Raw genomic sequence first — 18916 nt, forward strand, 5'->3', positions numbered from 1 at the left:
CAATTTTTAAAATATATCCATACCATCTGTACAATATACAGCAAGTTCCAGTTTTATACGTCAAGCAAAGCGTAAAGGTGCCGTATTTTATTGTATAATGGAGAGAAACACGGTGTAATAAAAGCAGCAAGCAACATGTAAAGTAATAATCTCATGTCGAAACTGATGAATTAATAATACTATGTGCCTGTTTGGGCTTAAGAAGCAAAGGCTTCTTTTGAGCAGAAGCCCAAAAGAGAAGTTGATCATGTGTTTGGGAAAAAAAGTCTAGCGCTTAAACTTGGCTCCAGAAGCAGAAAAAGAGAAGTCAGGAATCGATGCTTTTTTTTATTCTCTTCTCACCTTTCAAAACATAGCTGCTGTGCTCTTCTTTTGCGAGCCTTCACTCTCTGTGTATCTCTGCTGGATTTATTTAATTTATAAGTCATATTTAATGTGAAATTAATATAATTTTGTTGGTTTTACACAGTAAAAATGATCCTTAATTGTTACATTATTTTTATTTAAATTATTTGTGTTTAGTATTTTGTATTTAAATTTCTAAGCAAGTTTATTTATTATCAATTTACACTCTTTTAAAAATAATATTGTAATGTATCAAACACTGCATGAACTTAAAAGTCAAATCATCCGAACACTAAAAAAAACTTATAAGTTTAAGTAGCCAAACACTAAATTTTTACTTCTGCTTCTCACTTCTACTCCACTTACTTCTTTTAAGCAAGAAGTCACTTCTTTTAAGCTTAGCCAAACGGCCCCTATAACTCCTGACTCCTGAGAAGCACAGTGTAGTATTTGAATTTCGAAATTCAATATTTTTACCGTTATATTTTTAAATACCAGTACTGTTTTTACTTTTTACCATCCGGTCCGTAAAAACAGGACAATACAAATGACAATTACTGTAGCATATTTGTCTTAAACCAATTGTCGGGTTTAGAGTAAAAAGGCGATTATTACAGCTCCCCCCAAATACTCAACTCAGCTGAGTCCCATATATACACAAACAAAACAAAAATAGATACACAAAACACAATAATATATACAAATTCACAACTCATAACCAGTGTTTTCTAGAGAGAGAAACAAAAAGGCTATTCATCATCATCTTCATCATCAGCATCGCCGAGTCAAGTTGCTTCCGTATCCGATCTCACTCACCGAGTTGAGATTATCAATCTTCTGTAACTCGTTGTCTTTGTTTGATGAGTTGACGAATACTAGGAGATCGATTTTTTAGCTCATCAAATGGTACGTTCTGTAATTATTTGTAATTTTAACTTAATTTGCTTCTTGTAATTTGAGATTCTATTGTGTGATTTATGTTTACCTCGACTTGTTCTCGCTGATTATTATAATGAATTTGTGTAACGATGTGTTGCTAAAGTGGAAGGGTCTAGTTTTGGATTGTGGTATTGGATGTATAGATATTGTTTTCGGATAGGCGTAAGAGAGGTTGTTAGTGTAGAGGTATTAATTTTAGCTGACCAGCGTATCGGAACCGTATGAACTCTTTAAGATAAGTATAATATACACATTCAACTTCGAATGTTTTATCACCATTATTTAGGCACACCATTCCCTATACTTGTCCATTAGTACACCACTTATCGGTGGACCGTGTTTAATAGAATATGGTGTTGACTTGGGAAGACTTAAATTGCTAGTAAGAAATGTTGACTTGATATTTACTTTTGCTTAAGAGTGATACAAGACACTCTAACGGACTGCTTCTTCCTTCCCTTGATTATGGATCATTTTCTGTTTTAACTTATAAAAACTTTGATACCAAGACTTGTTTACTTCAAATCGTGTTTCAGTCTGTTAGTGTTCCAATCTCTTTATGTTTTTCCTTTTAATCTTTCTATCATTATTCCTGTAATGGACGGTACGCTCTCTATGATTTTAACACGTACCATTGTCTGAAAGCAAATTATTGAATTTGAAATGAGCTAATAGGTTACCTATCTTCTAACAAATTAATCTTATATTAAGATGAGTGGAAGAAAAAAGAAGTGATGGAGGAGTATTCCTGGTACCTCTATGTATGTTCAAAATAACCTAACGTGTTTGTTCTCTTATTCGTGTTAAGTAGACAGAGTTGAGAAATCTTGACATAAACCTTTTTATCTAATATGAGGAAATGCTGCTATGATCGCTCTTATGTTAATATATGTCTATCATATCACTTAACTATAGGTTCTTTGCAATATTTTTAAGGTACTACTCCCTCTGTTCCAACAGGTTCTTTACGTTACTTTTCGGCACGCATTTTGAGAATCTTATAAAGTATAGTTCCATAGCATTTTTAATTTTTTTTTCTCTGAATAAAATTTTGACGTTTAAACTTTTATTCAATGAAAAAAAAATTCAGAAAAATATTATGGAACTATACTTTAGAGGAGCCTCAAAATGCGTGCAAACAGTGTATGTAAACTTCCTGATGGGACGGAGGGAGTATTTGTCAGTGATTTCAAATTATCTACCAGATAAAAATTTGGTTTATGTGATTTATCAAGGCTAAATAAGAAGAAAAGTTAGAAACGGAAAACAAAGAAGCCTGTACAACATCAGGGTGTCTATGTCAACAGAACTGGTCATACTGACTATTCAGTTAGATTCTTAGACTAGTAACATCTTTTCCCAATTGTTTTCTAGAGTAACTAAATTTAATAAAAGCAAAACAAAATGAGTAGATTGTTTGAAACTTGATTGCACATGTGCGTGAAATTGTACCAATGCAAGATGCAAAGGAATATTTATATTCATAAAATGCTATTAGTTATGTTTAAATCTAAATGATTTCACCTCCTGTTGTTATAAGATGGCCATGTTTAATATTATGATTTATGAAATTAGAAGTTCATTGTACATAAATGTATACAAGTTAATTCTAGCTTTATGTTATATTTGGTTACTTGTGTCGTGATAGAGGATATTACTTTCGTAGTGCCTTGTTAAATCATATATTGATGCAAAGACAGATATAATTTTAAACTATTTAAGTTGGGTTCATTGCTGCATTGCATAAATCATCCAGATACTAAATGTTGTTATGGGCCTGTTACTCTTGAGTATAAGTCATAATATGCCCCTCTTGAGTATAAGTCATAATATTAGCTTAGACAAATGAACCTTGCAGTCATAATATAAGACTTGAACATGATACATAATAACCCATATGTCCGTGTCAAAGTGATAGAATATAAATCTTAAGTAAAAATGTTAAAGCAACTGAAGATGTTGTCTTGAGTCTAGTAAAATATTATCTGCTATTAATGTAGCGATGTTGTTGACATCTACATAAATAATAATATAGTAATGTTAAAGCACATAACAACTTTCTCCATTCTATCATGTTTTTGTAGACGAAACATATGAATAGATGGTCTTGCTTTGCACGACTGTCAAGTATCATAAAACAGCCTTTTTCTAAGAAAAGGGTGTGTCGGTATGTTTATAAAACCCTTCTTATGGGAAGCCTTTCACGTGACATCAATAAAATGTTGCACATGTGACAATTGCGTATTGCATGACTTATTCAATACTAAAACTTATTATATACTATATTTATTAATTCATGAACATCTTACCAATAAATTTCATTGCTAATGCAACTTCAGAACATGTCCATCTGCAATAGAAATTACGTTTCACTAGACTTAAGCACAACTACATTTTTTTTTCTTATATATGTATCATTTCCTCTCTCTGAAATTGAAAAAAGATGATGTAGATGTTTTATTGTTTGGTATATTAATTAGGTGCAGTGTGCTAATTTTTTACTAGCAGCAATTTTATTTTGTTGATAAAGTGGATTTAATGCAATAGATGTTTCTACTCATGAACTAGTGTTAGTTTATATCTTTGTGTGGAGTATTTGATGTATAAGCTGTGTAACTGTAATGATAACATCTTCTTCCATGCCTGACGCTATAATAATTTGCAGGCTGCGCCAGTTAATATTATTGTGGGGTCACATGTATGGGTTGATGATCCAAAATTAGCATGGTTAGACGGAGAAGTAATCAAAATAAATGGTCAAGAGGTTCATGTCCGTACTTCACACGGGAAAACAGTGAGTACTACATACTTTACAAGCCCATATCACATTGACACTTCAAATGCACATTTTCAGCAGGACGTTTTATCATAGTCCATTACATAGGTAGTCATTGTAGAGTAAAGATATATGTGAAATCCCTTTAATTTCATATTCAACAAGACTTTATTGTAGTTGTTGATCCCTTTTTAAAATTTTTCTACAAGTCAATTTGATAAGTATATCATAAAGTTTTTCAAAGACAGAGTTGGCTGAGATTCTGATGTAAAAAGATTATTCCTAATAAAGCTGTCAAAGAGCTATTTAGTATGCGAAACTCTATAAACTATATCAGCAAAAAAATTATCTGAAACTAATTTATCTCTTTCTACGTGTGAACATGAAAGCATATACACTGCAAATTATATTCACTCTGAAAAATGCATGCTGCCCTTTTTGTTAAGAGGCATCTTTGCAGCAGAGTGAGGAAATCAGCTTTTGATATTTTATCTCTTCAACTAAGGGGTCTACTTTTACTTCCTTGAAAACTATTTTATGAGATTATTGGACAAGATTTTTTCTAGGGCTGCCCTTTTGAGGGTGTAAGTAGCATATAAATGGTCATGTGAATGAAAGTAAAGAAGTATGCCAGGGCTGATAAGATAACTTACTACTATTTTACCTCCTTTTTCACATTTTATACTGTGGTTCTGGTAGTCACCATTATATTGAAAACTAAAGACTGGAAGCTGATCGCAGGTCATCACAAACTTCTCGAAAGTCTTTCCAAAAGACACTGAAGCACCTCCTGGAGGTGTAGATGACATGACAAAGCTTTCATATTTGCATGAACCCGGAGTTCTGCAAAATTTGGCAGCCAGATACGAACTTAATGAAATTTATGTGAGACATGATCCTTTCTTCTGATGCATAAAGCTGGTATTTACTAAAAAAAGCTTATAACTTAATTTTTTTATCAAATCCTCACAGACATATACCGGAAATATCTTGATTGCAATAAACCCATTTCAAAGATTGCCTCACCTATATGATACTCACATGATGGACCAATACAAGGGAGCTGCATTTGGAGAGCTAAGTCCGCATGTTTTTGCAGTCGCAGATGTTGCATACAGGTAACGTAAATTGATGCCCTCACTTGATATATGCAATCAAATGTGCTTTTCTGGATGTACTTTTCAAATATATTCTTGCCGTTTGTGATAGAGCAATGATCAATGAGGGAAAGAGCAACTCTATTTTAGTTAGTGGAGAAAGTGGCGCAGGTAAGACCGAAACAACGAAGATGCTTATGAGATATCTTGCACATCTAGGTGGCCGGTCGGGGGTGGAAGGACGAACGGTTGAACAGCAAGTTCTCGAAGTAAGAATGATGTCACATATGTATTTTGTGAATATAAATTGTTATTTTTTCATTACGTGAAGGAGGTGAAGTCTAATATGGTATTTTTGATTAAATCCACAGTCAAACCCAGTACTCGAAGCATTTGGCAATGCCAAAACCGTCAGAAATAACAACTCCAGGTGTGCATTGTGTGGGCAATTTGTTTATATATGGGGCATAAAAAGACGAGAATGATATGTTGCATTTTATCATGTGATTCACAACATATAAGAGAGGGTCGTTATTAAATTGCAGTTTAGAAGCAAATTCATTTCTTGAATGGCATACATAATATTTCTGTAGTGCCAATCTTGCAATCCCCATACTCATGATATTAGAATAATAGCATCAATATTCTGGAAAATAAATTACAACCCCATCTCAAGCTGGGCTGTTAATAAATTATTGCCGCTTTTTACAAAATTTGACCCTGCGGCAAAAAACTCAAATCAGACATAGCAATGGAAGCTCCCCTCAGATTTTAAGTACTCGACTCGACAATGTTTTTTTTTAATCTTTTTTCATAAGTATTGGAGCAAGAAAATTTAAATAAGCAGGGCAAATATATAAATGTATTAGGAAGAAATATACTTATGATGGTCTTGCTCATATCAAACCATCAACTAATAGCTTCGAATCATGTCAATATGTGAAGATCCAATTTTTTTTTTCTTCATAATGTTATCCAGATTTTGCAATGGAGAGCCTTATGTAGGTTTAAGTTGCTAAACATTTGAAAAGTACACTCATCCGTTTATGATGGCACACCATTAAATTCCCAATAATCTCAGGGTAAAAAGAATTCCTAGTCACGGCTCATGACACTAAGATTATAATATGGAAATGGTACTAAAAGTCAGTTCAGTTCAGGTCATGTTGCAGTAGCTTTTCATATATTTCATTTTGTTAACTCCTACTTTTCTGTGTTTACGAATAGTCGTTTTGGTAAGTTTGTCGAGATACAATTTGATAAGAGTGGGAGGATATCTGGGGCAGCTATACGGACTTACTTGCTTGAGAGGTCTCGGGTTTGCCAGATTTCAAATCCAGAAAGAAATTATCACTGCTTCTATCTTCTTTGCGCTGCGCCCCCTGAGGTATGATCCTTTATTTTTCTTCAATTTCGTCTGGGTGCCTTTTGTTTAGGCATTTTTATTGGAAGACACTGAATGATGTATTTGATGAGTTTCCCTTGAATTTTCAGGACAGGGAGAAGTATAAATTGGAAAACCCTCGGTCATACCACTACTTGAATCAGTCGGATTATTATGAGCTTGATGGAGTAAATGATGCTCATGAATATCTTGCAACGAGAAGGGCTATGGATATAGTTGGAATAAGTGAAGAAGAACAGGTTTGCCCTTAAAAAGTTTTTCTTGAAGCTGCTATATTTCTTAGTAGGATCTTAACATCAATAGGATCTTTACAGGAGGCGATTTTTAGGGTGGTTGCTGCAGTTCTTCATCTTGGTAATGTTGAATTTGCCAAGGGAGAGGAAATTGACTCCTCCGTTCTTAAGGATGAGAAGTCAAGGTTCCATCTTAATGTGACAGCAGAACTGCTTATGTAAGGCCATCTGCTTGTCTCTCCGATCTTGCGAAGCTTTTCTATAATATATCTCATACCTGTTATTTCTAGCTGGCTACTTATTTTCGAAAATTTAACGATGAAAAATAGGTGCGATGCCAAGAGCTTGGAAGATGCATTGATTCAGCGTGTAATGGTGACACCCGAGGAAATTATTACGAGGACTCTTGATCCTGAATCTGCGCTGGGTAGCAGGGATGCTTTGGCCAAAACTGTATATTCTCGCTTGTTTGATTGGTATGATATATGGCATTGTTCTATGGCTTCAAACATTCTGGATGTTTAGTTTTTGTAACAACACTTTCATTTTTTTTTCAGGATTGTAGAAAAAATAAACCGTTCCATTGGGCAGGACCCAAACTCAAAATCGTTGATTGGAGTTCTTGATATATATGGCTTTGAAAGTTTTAAGCAGAACAGGTAACACTTTAGCAGCTTCGTTTTCAAAGAAAACTACTTGCACTTTGATTTAATTTAGTAACAAGTCGTTCGACCTTGGATTATATAGTTTCGAGCAGTTTTGTATCAACTTTACTAATGAAAAGCTGCAGCAACATTTTAATCAGGTTAGTTTTCATTTGCTTGGGGCTTTTGATTATTTGTCTGTGACTACTGACTACCATTGATTCCTATTTTTTGATTTGTTGGATCTTATGTCTGCAGCATGTATTTAAAATGGAACAAGAAGAGTACACAAAGGAAGAAATTGATTGGAGTTACATAGAGTTTGTTGATAACCAAGATGTCTTGGATCTAATTGAGAAGGTAAAGGACAGTTGAATTTTAACTTCTCTGTTGTGTATAATTTGATCATATCCAGATCAGACCAGATGTATTTTGTATTTGAATTTTGGATTGTGATGACGAACTGTGATTTAGTTTTTTAGCTACTGCATTAGGATACTTCTAAGTAAAACAGCAACAGCCACGATTTCATTTACTCATTGACTTAATTACTTTGAACTGATAAGTGTGGATTGCCTGCAGAAACCTGGAGGAATAATTGCACTTCTAGATGAAGCCTGGTAAACGTTGTCATCTTCTCTTTAACTTGTCATTGTGTCATGCATATACCGATATCCACATACAACATCATGGCTTTTTCATGGGAACATTGGTGTTTCTTACAATTTTCTCTTTAAAATTTTCATTGTGTCATGCATATCCTGATAATCACACACAGCATCATGGCTTTTTTGTGTGAATATAGGTGTTTCTTACAACTTTACCTAGTGAAAAATGTTTTTTTTTTTTTTTTTTGTGTGTATTGCAGCATGTTTCCCAAGTCTACTCACGAAACCTTCTCTCAGAAATTGTACCAGACATTTCCCAAGAATAAGCGATTTATCAAACCTAAGCTGTCTCGTACTAGTTTCACCATATGCCACTATGCTGGGGAGGTAAAAGATTCGGTTCTGTATGATTATGTGCAATACTTTTAATGTTCTACTGATGTTTTGCTCAATATACCTGCTTTCTCCAGGTGAATTATTTAGCTGATCTATTCCTAGACAAAAATAAAGATTATGTGGTTGCAGAACATCAAGATCTTTTAACTGCCTCTAGATGCTCATTTGTTGCTGGTTTATTTCCACCACTTCCAGTTGAATCATCAAAGTCTTCGAAATTCTCCTCAATTGGGTCTCGTTTCAAGGTAATATTGGCCTACTTTCTACTCATGTTGTTGGAAGGACACATATTTGTTGGAAACCTGTTACCAATTGATGCGGAACGAGGAATTAATTTTTTTTTTTGTTATTAGTCAAGAATAAATTTGATTGTAATTTATCATATATTATTATTACACTATATTAATAGATTATGAAGAATATTCTAAATTATTGTAGCAAAATAGTAAAAGGAAATGTTTTCTTAATTATTAAGATTTTACTTGGTGGCTTAGTTTAGTCTTTACGTATTTACTCCTATATAATGAGATCTAGTTCATCATTGTTATAAGACTTCGATTGATATTTGATTGTTATTGAATTATGAATCGTTTCTCTCTCGTTATGGGTTGTGATTCCTGCAAACTCTTCTCTTCAACGGTCGATAAATATCTAGGGTAATGATTCTTCAGCTATTGGTGGGTTTTGCGCAGTTAATCCACATTATCTATCCTTTTCCTGTTTTCCGTTCTTGTGCTACATCACCAGTGTATTAAGCTCGACAACTCTTATCCTCATTGAATTAGGTTTCCTCTCATCTCTTTAACCCCTGGACCCCCCCCAAAAAAACCTCTCTCTTAAATTGCATTATGTTTCAGGTGCATCAGTCATTCAAATTAATCTTTTTTTACCCTTGTAATTAAAAGAACATCAGTCATTCAAATTAATCTTTTCTACCCTTGTAATTAAAAGAACATCAGTCATTGGTCCACATTAACTCATAAAGCAAACTCTGGACAAATAATAATCGTTTGTTTTGACAACTTAGTTTTAGAGTAAATGCACTTTTATGGTAACAATTACAGTCATGTTCTTCCATTTATTCTGGTTTTAAGTTTGTATCTAGCACTAATCAGGCCTTTATACGGAATATTTAATTGATCCAGGGCTGTAATCTCTTAAAGGATTTAATGCCAACTATATTAGATAATTCTGTTTTTAACTTTGACTTCATGGCGGGTCAGCTACATGTTCATTCCCAGCTGTTACTAATAGTTAAGTCCGCATGCCAAGAAACATTCATTATAAGCAGTTTAGTTTCTTTCAGGGTACCTATTTTATATTAAACATAGAGAGGCTACACAACTAATTACAGTCTTATAAAAGATTATTCTGCTATCAAGTTTTCACAGTACTGCATAATTAAGATTCTGAAGTTCTGAATGGTATATAATTTGTGAAAAAACTTGTCATCCCTAGTGTTCAGGTGAGTTTATGTAGTTCCTAGTCCCGGACATTTAGTTTCATACCATTAAGAACAACTGTTTTTCCTTGAGGCGAGGGACGATTGGTTCTAAACATTAGCAAATGATATTAAGGATTGTTTACCAATCCAAAGTCTTATCGTGGTCTTTTAGTTGAATTCCTGGATGCCATCATCGACTCGTAGCTTTGGATATGGGGACTGACTATGAAGATGTATGTTTTCCTGAATGCAGCTTCAGTTGCAGTCTTTAATGGAAACCTTGAGTACAACAGAGCCTCACTACATCAGATGTGTAAAGCCTAACAATGTACTCAAGCCTGCTATCTTTGAAAACCTCAATGTTATTCAACAATTGCGTTGTGGAGTAAGTATAACCCGGAAAACCTAATCTTTACATGTGTTTTGGAACTAGGAGAGCTATATGAACATGCAAATGCTAAATTTCAAAATTTGTACTTTTGTGCAGGGAGTGCTGGAGGCCATTAGGATTAGTTGTGCTGGTTATCCTACTCGAAGAACATTTTATGAATTTCTTCTTCGCTTTGGTCTTCTTGCTCCAGAAGTTCTGGAGGGAAAGTAGGTCCTTTTTTACTTGGGTTATCTTGAAGAATATGATTTGGAATGCATCTGAGTTATTATATATGACATTTTCTTGTGCATACATCTCATGATGACCCTTAATTTTGTTCAATTGTCTCCTCCATGCACATCTAATGGAAACTTCTTGTGTAGCTATGATGACAAAGTTGCCTGCCAGATGATTTTGGACAAAATGGGGTTAAGAGGCTATCAGGTTTGGACATTTGGTTAACATATATCATTATTGATTGGGCAATAATATGTACGAGTAGAGTGTTTCATAATTTTTACAGTAGATCTCGTAATTTTGTGAAGTTGCTGCACGTACCTTTGTTAGTGCACTTTTATGTTAACCTTATACTGCATGAACATCTTGATTCTTCCTGCTTGACAATTGGATTTAATGTTTTGGATATGTGATTGACTTGAGAAATTTCAGAATAATAAATTGTTCTGAATATATCACTTGGCAGATTGGTAAGACAAAGGTTTTCCTTCGAGCTGGTCAGATGGCTGAGCTGGATGCAAGAAGAACAGAGGTTCTTGGAAATGCAGCTAAAATTATTCAAAGGCAAATTCGGACTTACATTGCCCAGAAGGAGTTTATATCATTGCGCAAAGCTGCTGTTCAATTGCAGTCATGTTGGCGAGGTATCAGATGTAGCTCCTTCTTTATCAAACTGTGTGTAAAGAGAGCTGCCTTAATGACGTCTTATTTCTCATAGAATATTTTAGGTCTGAGTCTTACCAAACATATCAAACTATGATATGTAGAAACAGCTGCGATTTGATGAACATTAAGTTTGTCTATCATGGTATATCTAATGACCTTAGATGGAGAAAGAGGTCTTGACAATTCATATTAAGCCACAGAGCCTAGATGGCATTCCCATACAATGGCTACATATGCATATATAAAAGCCAAAGATTAAATGGCCTAAAAAAAATAGCTAAAGTTTAAATACAAAAATAACCAAAACCACCAGCTATAAGAATGGTAACAGAAATAAATTAAGGATCAAACCAATCAAGGTTAGTTATGTTGCTAATATTATTAATATTCACTCTAGCTTGATGCTCATTCTTAAATTCTCTGATTTCTCTATGTTTCTATCCTTCTTTTGTTAGCTTTATCGGCTTGCAAGCTATATGAGCAATTGCGACGAGAAGCAGCAGCTCTAAAAATCCAGAAGAATTTCCGAAGTCATGTATCCAGGACATCCTATGTATCAGTTCAGAAGGCTGCAATTACATTGCAGGCAGGCTTAAGAGCAATGAAAGCTCGTGATGAATTCAGATATAGAAAGCAAACCAAAGCTGCAATTGTTATACAGGTTCTAAAGCCATGTTGTACTGAACATATTCTTGATTAAACTAGTGCGAAAGGGGAATGATATATCCATTAACAACCTTCTGGTTTCATGCAGGCTAATTATCGTTATCACAGAGCATACTCTTATTACAAAAGTCTTCAGAAGGCTGCCATTGTCACTCAGTGTGGCTGGAGGCAAAGGGTTGCTAAGAGGGAGCTGCGATCACTCAAAATGGTTTCATCTCATTCTGCATATCTTTTCTAATCAAGAATCAAAATTTATTCATAATGGAGTTACTTTTAGGAATAATATATGAGTTAGTAATACATGTATAATTATTTAGGCTGCAAGAGAAACCGGAGCTCTTAAAGAAGCAAAAGATAAGCTAGAAAAGCGTGTGGAGGAACTTACATGGAGATTGCAGCTGGAAAAACGTTTAAGGGTAATTCATTTCACGGTTAATGTATTTTGCACTTTAAAGTGTAGGTGTGCTGTAGTTAAGAACCATATTTCTATTTGCTGGGTGCAGACTGAGATGGAAGAGACAAAAGCACAAGAAATTACAAAGTTGCAGGAAGCTTTACGTGCATCGAAATTACAAATGGAAGAAGCAAAGTCTAAAGCAATTCAAGAGCAGGAGGCAGCACGAAAAGCTTTTGAAGAAGCTCTCCCTGTCATTAAGGAGACGCCTGTTATAGTTCAGGACACAGAAAAAATTGATGCATTGAATGCTGAGGTGGAGAGTTTGAAGGTAGGTACTCTTAAGTAACATGGATTGCCTAATCATTACAAATGGATGATATATGTTGCCAAATAGTTGTGCATTATATTTTTGTCACGGAGATACTTTATTAGAGTAATCTGAGAACTTTTTTATATTTTGATGGGTGAAAAATTGTAGTGAATGCCTTTAAAATTTACTTCCTCTTATGAGACCACTTTGCAATCTCCTGCCCTATAAATATATGGTCTTGGAATTTTTACTAATTTACTGGTAATTATAGGCACCCTTGCTGCTACATGGTAGAGTTTAAGCTAGTTGTAGGTTCAGACATCCTAAAAAATACTCTAGGAGAAAAAATTTACAGTTTGTCCCAGCCTTATGCTCATATGCTGTTAGGTCATGTTTTGCAGTAACATATATTCCTGAATCTTGCAATAAATGAGAAGAAAATATTAGTGTGTCTGATAACTTGGAAATGTACCCAACGTTTATTGTATTCCAAATATTCAAAATGATGGGCTCAGAAGACAGCTAAACCACTGGGACTGAGTACCTAGTTTGCTATTACCTAGCAAAGACTTTATTGCTGTTGATAGTCATGGCTTGAGCTAGGATGTATACCTAACTTCTACTAGTTGGCTTAGTATAAGTTTATTAGGTGTTCTAATTACCTTGGCTGCTGTATGAATTTGTTCTGATTATCAATCAGTAATTGTTTGCTATATAAAACTGAAATTATTGAATGAAACCCAAAATAGACTTCTGGGCCCACTAGCTAAATTTAAAAATTGTACAGGCTGTACTACTTTCAGAGAGACAATCTGCAGAAGAGGTTAGGAAGGCTCGAACAAGTGCTGAAGTACAGAATGCTGAGCTAGTTCAAAAACTTGAAGATGCAGATCGAAAAGTGGATCAGCTTCAAAATACTGTACAGAGGTTCGTTTGGATGGAATTATATATCAAAACTAATTGTTCGGATGTAATATTGGTACCTGCTAGATATATCAACTCTCATCGATTTTTTTTTAGGTTGATAGTGATAGCTCAATACAATACATTTCCTACCAGCTACTAGTGCATTATTATATTTACTATTGTGATCTCACTACTAGCTAGTACTCCCTCCATCCCAGATTATATGTCTTGTTCGACTTGCACACATACTTGGAGAAATTAATTTATTTAGCATTTGGACTATTTTTATCCTCATTTAAGTTGGACAATTAGTCATGCCAGTATGGAATAGAAAGGTGGTGAACTTTAGCATCTATTACATTCTACGAAATGTTAAGTATGGAGATCTCAGTTATTTAGTTTAAACAAGGGCATGGAAGGAAAGTAAAATAATACAAGAGGAGAGGTGGACAAAATTTTGGGACAAACTAAAGTATAATGAAAGACGGATATGGCATGGAGTGAGCAGAAAATTCTCAAAATATTGAAAAACCAGTGTTCAATTTAATATTATCATAAGGCACATTTAGAGAAGTCCTCTACAATTATACCTTCGGAAACATCTATCTTCTACATGAGAATCGGACTTAACCTTTCTGCACTATGGGTAAATATCATGTGAAGTGATAGAATTATAGTTCCAACATATGTTCCTCGTTAAAAGCTCGTTACTTCACTGTTGGAACTTGTTAAAATTTTAAACACTCTCTCAGGCTTGAAGAGAAACTTTCGAATTCCGAGTCAGAGAATCAGGTACTCCGTCAACAAGCACTGGCAATGTCACCTACTGGAAAATCAATTTCTTCAAGGCCAAGAACAACAATTATTCAGGTAATAAAGACTGTTAAGTTAATATTTGGCCTGCTTGACTAATGAAATTGCTTCTAACTTTCTAATAACATTGCAGAGAAATCAACAGAATGGGAATGTTTCTAATGGAGAAACAACGCTTTCAATAGTAAGAATTCGATAATACACTGCCTGTAATGAGGATTACACTACAGTTTAATGAATTTTGTATATTTATCATCTGTTTAGAATCTACATGAGATGACTCCTGCTAAAGCAAGATCTCGTGAGCCTGAATTGGAGGAAACACCACAGAAATCTCTTAATGAAAAGCAGCAGGTAACTGTTAGTTGATCGGCATTTATATATTATTTATTTATATAATTGCTACATGTTAACACAACCTTCTTACTATTTTACATGTAAGCTTTTGTTTGCTATTTAACATTTCTTTTCTGCTATCTCCTAATTTTGTACAGGAGAATCAGGATATGCTGATCAAGTGCATTTCTCAAGATATAGGATTTTCTGGAGGCAAACCAATCGCTGCATGTGTTATATACAAATGCCTTCTTCATTGGAGGTCATTTGAAGTTGAAAGAACTAGTGTATTTGATCGCATCATCCAAACAATAGCCTCATCCATAGAGGTAGTAAGATATATCTCTAACATGTTCCTATCTAGCTGGCCCTTTCTGAAGTTGCTTGTTACATCATTTGCTTGGATAATTGAACTAATAAAATAGCTCACTGGTTACTATAAATAATTAAATGTCAAAGAAGCAATATGATTATTTGCATTCACTGATGATAATATCTTTTATCGATGTCAAGGTTCCAAGTTTAAGAAAGTACACATAGTCCTACCTTTAATTTATTGAGCTAATAAGTAACAAGTCCTTCTGACCTAGGCTGCATATGGGATTAACTGTCCAAACTTTACAAAGTTGTGTGATTTGCACACTTATAAGCTTAAAACAAACACCTGAGTTGGGTGTTTCTTTTCTATAAATTTTACTGCACCTGTCATTAAAAAATGACACCTGTTCTGGAGTCAACTAATGTTCTTTAAAAATGTTAGAACTAAATGCGTACTTATATATATGACTGAGGGAACTGCTTTTTGAAGGTTCCGGACAATAATGATGTGCTGGCATACTGGTTATGTAATACATCAACGTTGTTAACACTGCTACAACACACACTCAAAGCAAGTGGAGCAGCCAGCTTGACGCCACAAAGGCGGAGATCTTCCTCGGCTTCTCTTTTTGGAAGAATGTCCCAGGTATGAGACAGTAATGTTTTGTAGGTTTTTTTTTCAACGTTACCTCTATGCTTTTTCACCCTTTTCTGCATCGAAAATGTATGTGGAATTTAGGGGCTGCGAGGGTCACCACAGAGTGCTGGACTCCCATTCCTCAATGGCCGAGTGCTTGGAAGACTGGACGATTTACGTCAAGTAGAGGCGAAGTATCCAGCTTTATTGTTTAAACAACAACTTACTGCCTTCCTCGAGAAAATATACGGAATGATAAGAGATAATCTGAAGAAAGAGATCTCTCCATTGCTTGGATTATGTATACAGGTATACATTCTCCATTATACCCCTCCCAGTAATAATTAGTCCTCCAAAAAAGTAACATAAAAGAATCAAGAGAAAATGCAATTATTATTCGTAAAGAAATTGTTGTAATTGAAAGTAGCTCTCTAGATATTCACGTCATCATAATGGTTTTGCAAACTCTTAGTTAATTTTGAAATTTCCATTCCATCTGTATTTATTATTAGTTTATCGTATGCATATAAAGCAAGAGTGTGACATGTGTTTATGCTTCAGTTTCATTCTTTTTTTTCAAAAGTTAAGCTTCAGTTTTTCCTATATATGCAAGTAAAAGCTCAACCCTTTTCCCTTCTTTTCATTCCAAATCTGGCCTTTCTGAAGTTCTTTCTTTTTATATTTAAAGTGTTAGCAGAAATCCTTAAGTCAATCAAACCATTTCATGTCTGTGCAAGTTATACAGATCATGTAATTATGGGTTTTAAAAAATGAATTATACCAAAATATTTTGAGAAACATTTACTTTTAAAAGAGAAAATTACATTTGTTTCATTATGTGAAGGGTGAACAAGGAACCATAACTCAAGCCCAACCTCGTATCCCTATGAATCATTTTTCATATTCTAGTTCTTTGTCCTTCCATTTCAGGCACCTAGGACCTCCCGTGGAAGCTTGGTGAAAGGTCGTGCCTCAGCTAATGCAGTTGCTCAACAGGCTCTTATTGCTCATTGGCAGAGCATTGTTAAAAGTCTAAACAATTATTTGCAGACCATGAAAGCAAACTATGTATGTTCTTCGGATATGTAACATTATTGTCAATGTCTGCCTGTCTATGGTACATGTTATATCTTCTTACTGTAATGATCCATTACAGGTTCCTCCATTCTTGGTTCGGAAAGTGTTCACTCAAATATTCTCATTTATCAACGTGCAACTATTCAACAGGTAATAGTCAATACCTCATACTTTGATGTATTAAATTAGGACTGTTGCAGTTCATCAGTTCTAATGACTCAACTTCTGTTTCCGTTATCTCTGATCGTCGAACTTTTTTTTCTTTTTGCAGTCTCCTTTTGCGACGTGAATGTTGCTCATTCAGTAACGGTGAATATGTCAAATCAGGCCTGGCAGAGTTAGAACAATGGTGTTGCCATGCAAATGAGGATGTAGGAATTGTCTCCAACTAGAATATTGCTTGCAGTCACATCTTAAGTCTCTTATTAATGTCTCTTGATTTTCAGTATGCAGGCACTGCTTGGGATGAATTGAAGCATATAAGACAAGCAGTTGGTTTCCTTGTAAGACCGAATATCTTCTTCTTGCTCATAATGCTGGCATAATTTTATCTTATCCATATCTCATTTTTCCTATCATGTAGGTTATACATCAAAAGCCTAAGAAGACCTTAAATGAGATAACAAATGAACTGTGTCCTGTAAGTAAATTTGACTACACAATTTTATATTTTATTGGAGCTTCTATCTGTTTTATCGTTTTCTCAACTAGTTAAATTCTTTCTTTAATTTTTTCTTCATTTACATGTTGCTGCTTCAGGTACTAAGCATACAGCAGCTGTACCGAATTAGTACAATGTATTGGGACGACAAATATGGCACCCATAGTGTGTCTTCAGATGTAAGTTGATTTATAATAGCATTGACTTCTGGGGAATGGGGATGTAGCTCCCCATAGTCTATTCATATGCTCTCTTTTTTCCTGTAACAAGGTAAGTTCCCCATAGTAAACTCTTGTTTTCATTATGAATGTAGGTTATTTCGAACATGAGAGTTCTGATGACAGAAGATTCGAACAGTGCCGTCAGTAGTTCATTTTTGTTAGATGACGACTCCAGGTAATATTTCAAGTTCTATCATTATTATTGCTTCAAATATGATGTGAACTTCTGTTTTCCTAATGCTCTCCAAATTTTGTTGTTAAATAATACCGCAGCATTCCTTTCTCTGTGGATGACATATCCAAGTCAATGCAGCAAGTCGATCTAGCAGATATTGAACCTCCACCATTGATCCGTGAAAATTCTGGATTTGTTTTCTTGCATCAACGCTCAGAATGATGGTCAAAAGATTCCAGACTCTGAATCTCTGAACGTCAGTAATATCTACATTCCATACGGCTGTGGAAAATTTGCACATATCTATGTGCAAAATTTGTGCATATAGCTTTTATAGTCCTTTTCATATGTATTATACATCTTTCTTTCTTCCCTGGGTACGTGCCTTTTGTCCAGTGTCCGGGATTCTATTCATTTTTTGCACCCCTTCATGTGGGTACATGAGGGTGGTATTATTTAGAAGGCCATGTGGCTATCAGCGTGATGATTTAGTAGTGTAGCGTTCATGCATTGGTTTTCAGGAAGTTCTGTGAACACTTGCATGGGGTTCTGTTTTCACCACGGGCTATGGAGCCCTGTTTTTCTTTCTACATGTAAGTTTGTGACTGGGGCTTGTAAATTGAACGCCAAGTATATCAAAAGTTGAATATATATTTTTTGTGATTTAGTTCGAATGGTTAGTACATTGTGAAGTGCCACCCATACTATAAAGCAGTACATTGTGAAGTGCCTGCCATATTACTTGGTGAAAGCATACTACACTTCGGATAAATGAAAGGAAAAAAAACTACACAACAATAATAATGAGTGGGGATTCGCAGGAACTTCTGACTATCAGTTAAAATTGTCTAATGTTGGATCTCCGGACCAGACAATAGGTTCGTTGTTCATTCAGTTTCGGGCCTCAGTCAGAACTTGGAAGTTCATTGATATCTTTATATAAAGCAAATCAACATCGGGCCTCAGTCAGAACTTGGAAGTTCATTGATATCTTTATATAAAGCAAATCAACATCGATTCGTGATTTCTCTGAAGGGTGTTGGTTATACCCTTATTTTGAAACATAATGTCCCTATTCTGAAACATATGTTACACCGTTCTTTCGTTTGGCAAATCTTGTTTTCCAGAAAAGTTCCGTTCAGCATATCATCTCTCTTTCTCTTGATATCGGGCGATAATGGGGTCAAAGGGGATGTAGGCAGGCTTGGAATGGTCAGAGAAAGAAAAGTTTGATCGGAG

At 34.8% G+C, this 18916-nt stretch overlaps 1 protein-coding gene across 1 annotated transcript; it reads left to right on the forward strand.

Moving 5' to 3' along the window:
- Window positions 1–1023: 1023 nt before the first annotated feature.
- On the forward strand, window positions 1024–18344 carry LOC108195860 (myosin-17). Its single transcript, XM_017362860.2, has 39 exons — window positions 1024–1251; window positions 3950–4078; window positions 4802–4945; window positions 5033–5178; window positions 5270–5426; window positions 5529–5587; window positions 6385–6544; window positions 6652–6801; window positions 6877–7013; window positions 7125–7271; window positions 7353–7454; window positions 7543–7600; window positions 7698–7799; window positions 8022–8059; window positions 8308–8434; window positions 8518–8688; window positions 10141–10272; window positions 10375–10484; window positions 10641–10701; window positions 10961–11138; window positions 11616–11821; window positions 11915–12034; window positions 12144–12242; window positions 12330–12551; window positions 13321–13460; window positions 14192–14309; window positions 14386–14436; window positions 14517–14606; window positions 14747–14917; window positions 15397–15552; window positions 15646–15852; window positions 16474–16611; window positions 16700–16770; window positions 16892–16991; window positions 17067–17123; window positions 17204–17260; window positions 17380–17460; window positions 17595–17677; window positions 17776–18344. Exons 1-39 carry the CDS (start codon window positions 1249–1251, stop codon window positions 17897–17899), a joined length of 4602 nt encoding a protein of 1533 aa, XP_017218349.1. The 5' UTR covers window positions 1024–1248; the 3' UTR covers window positions 17900–18344.
- The last annotated feature ends 572 nt before the right edge of the window (window positions 18345–18916 follow it).

Source organism: Daucus carota, chromosome 7 (assembly GCF_001625215.2).
Source record: "Daucus carota subsp. sativus chromosome 7, DH1 v3.0, whole genome shotgun sequence".
NCBI lineage: Eukaryota > Viridiplantae > Streptophyta > Magnoliopsida > Apiales > Apiaceae > Daucus > Daucus carota.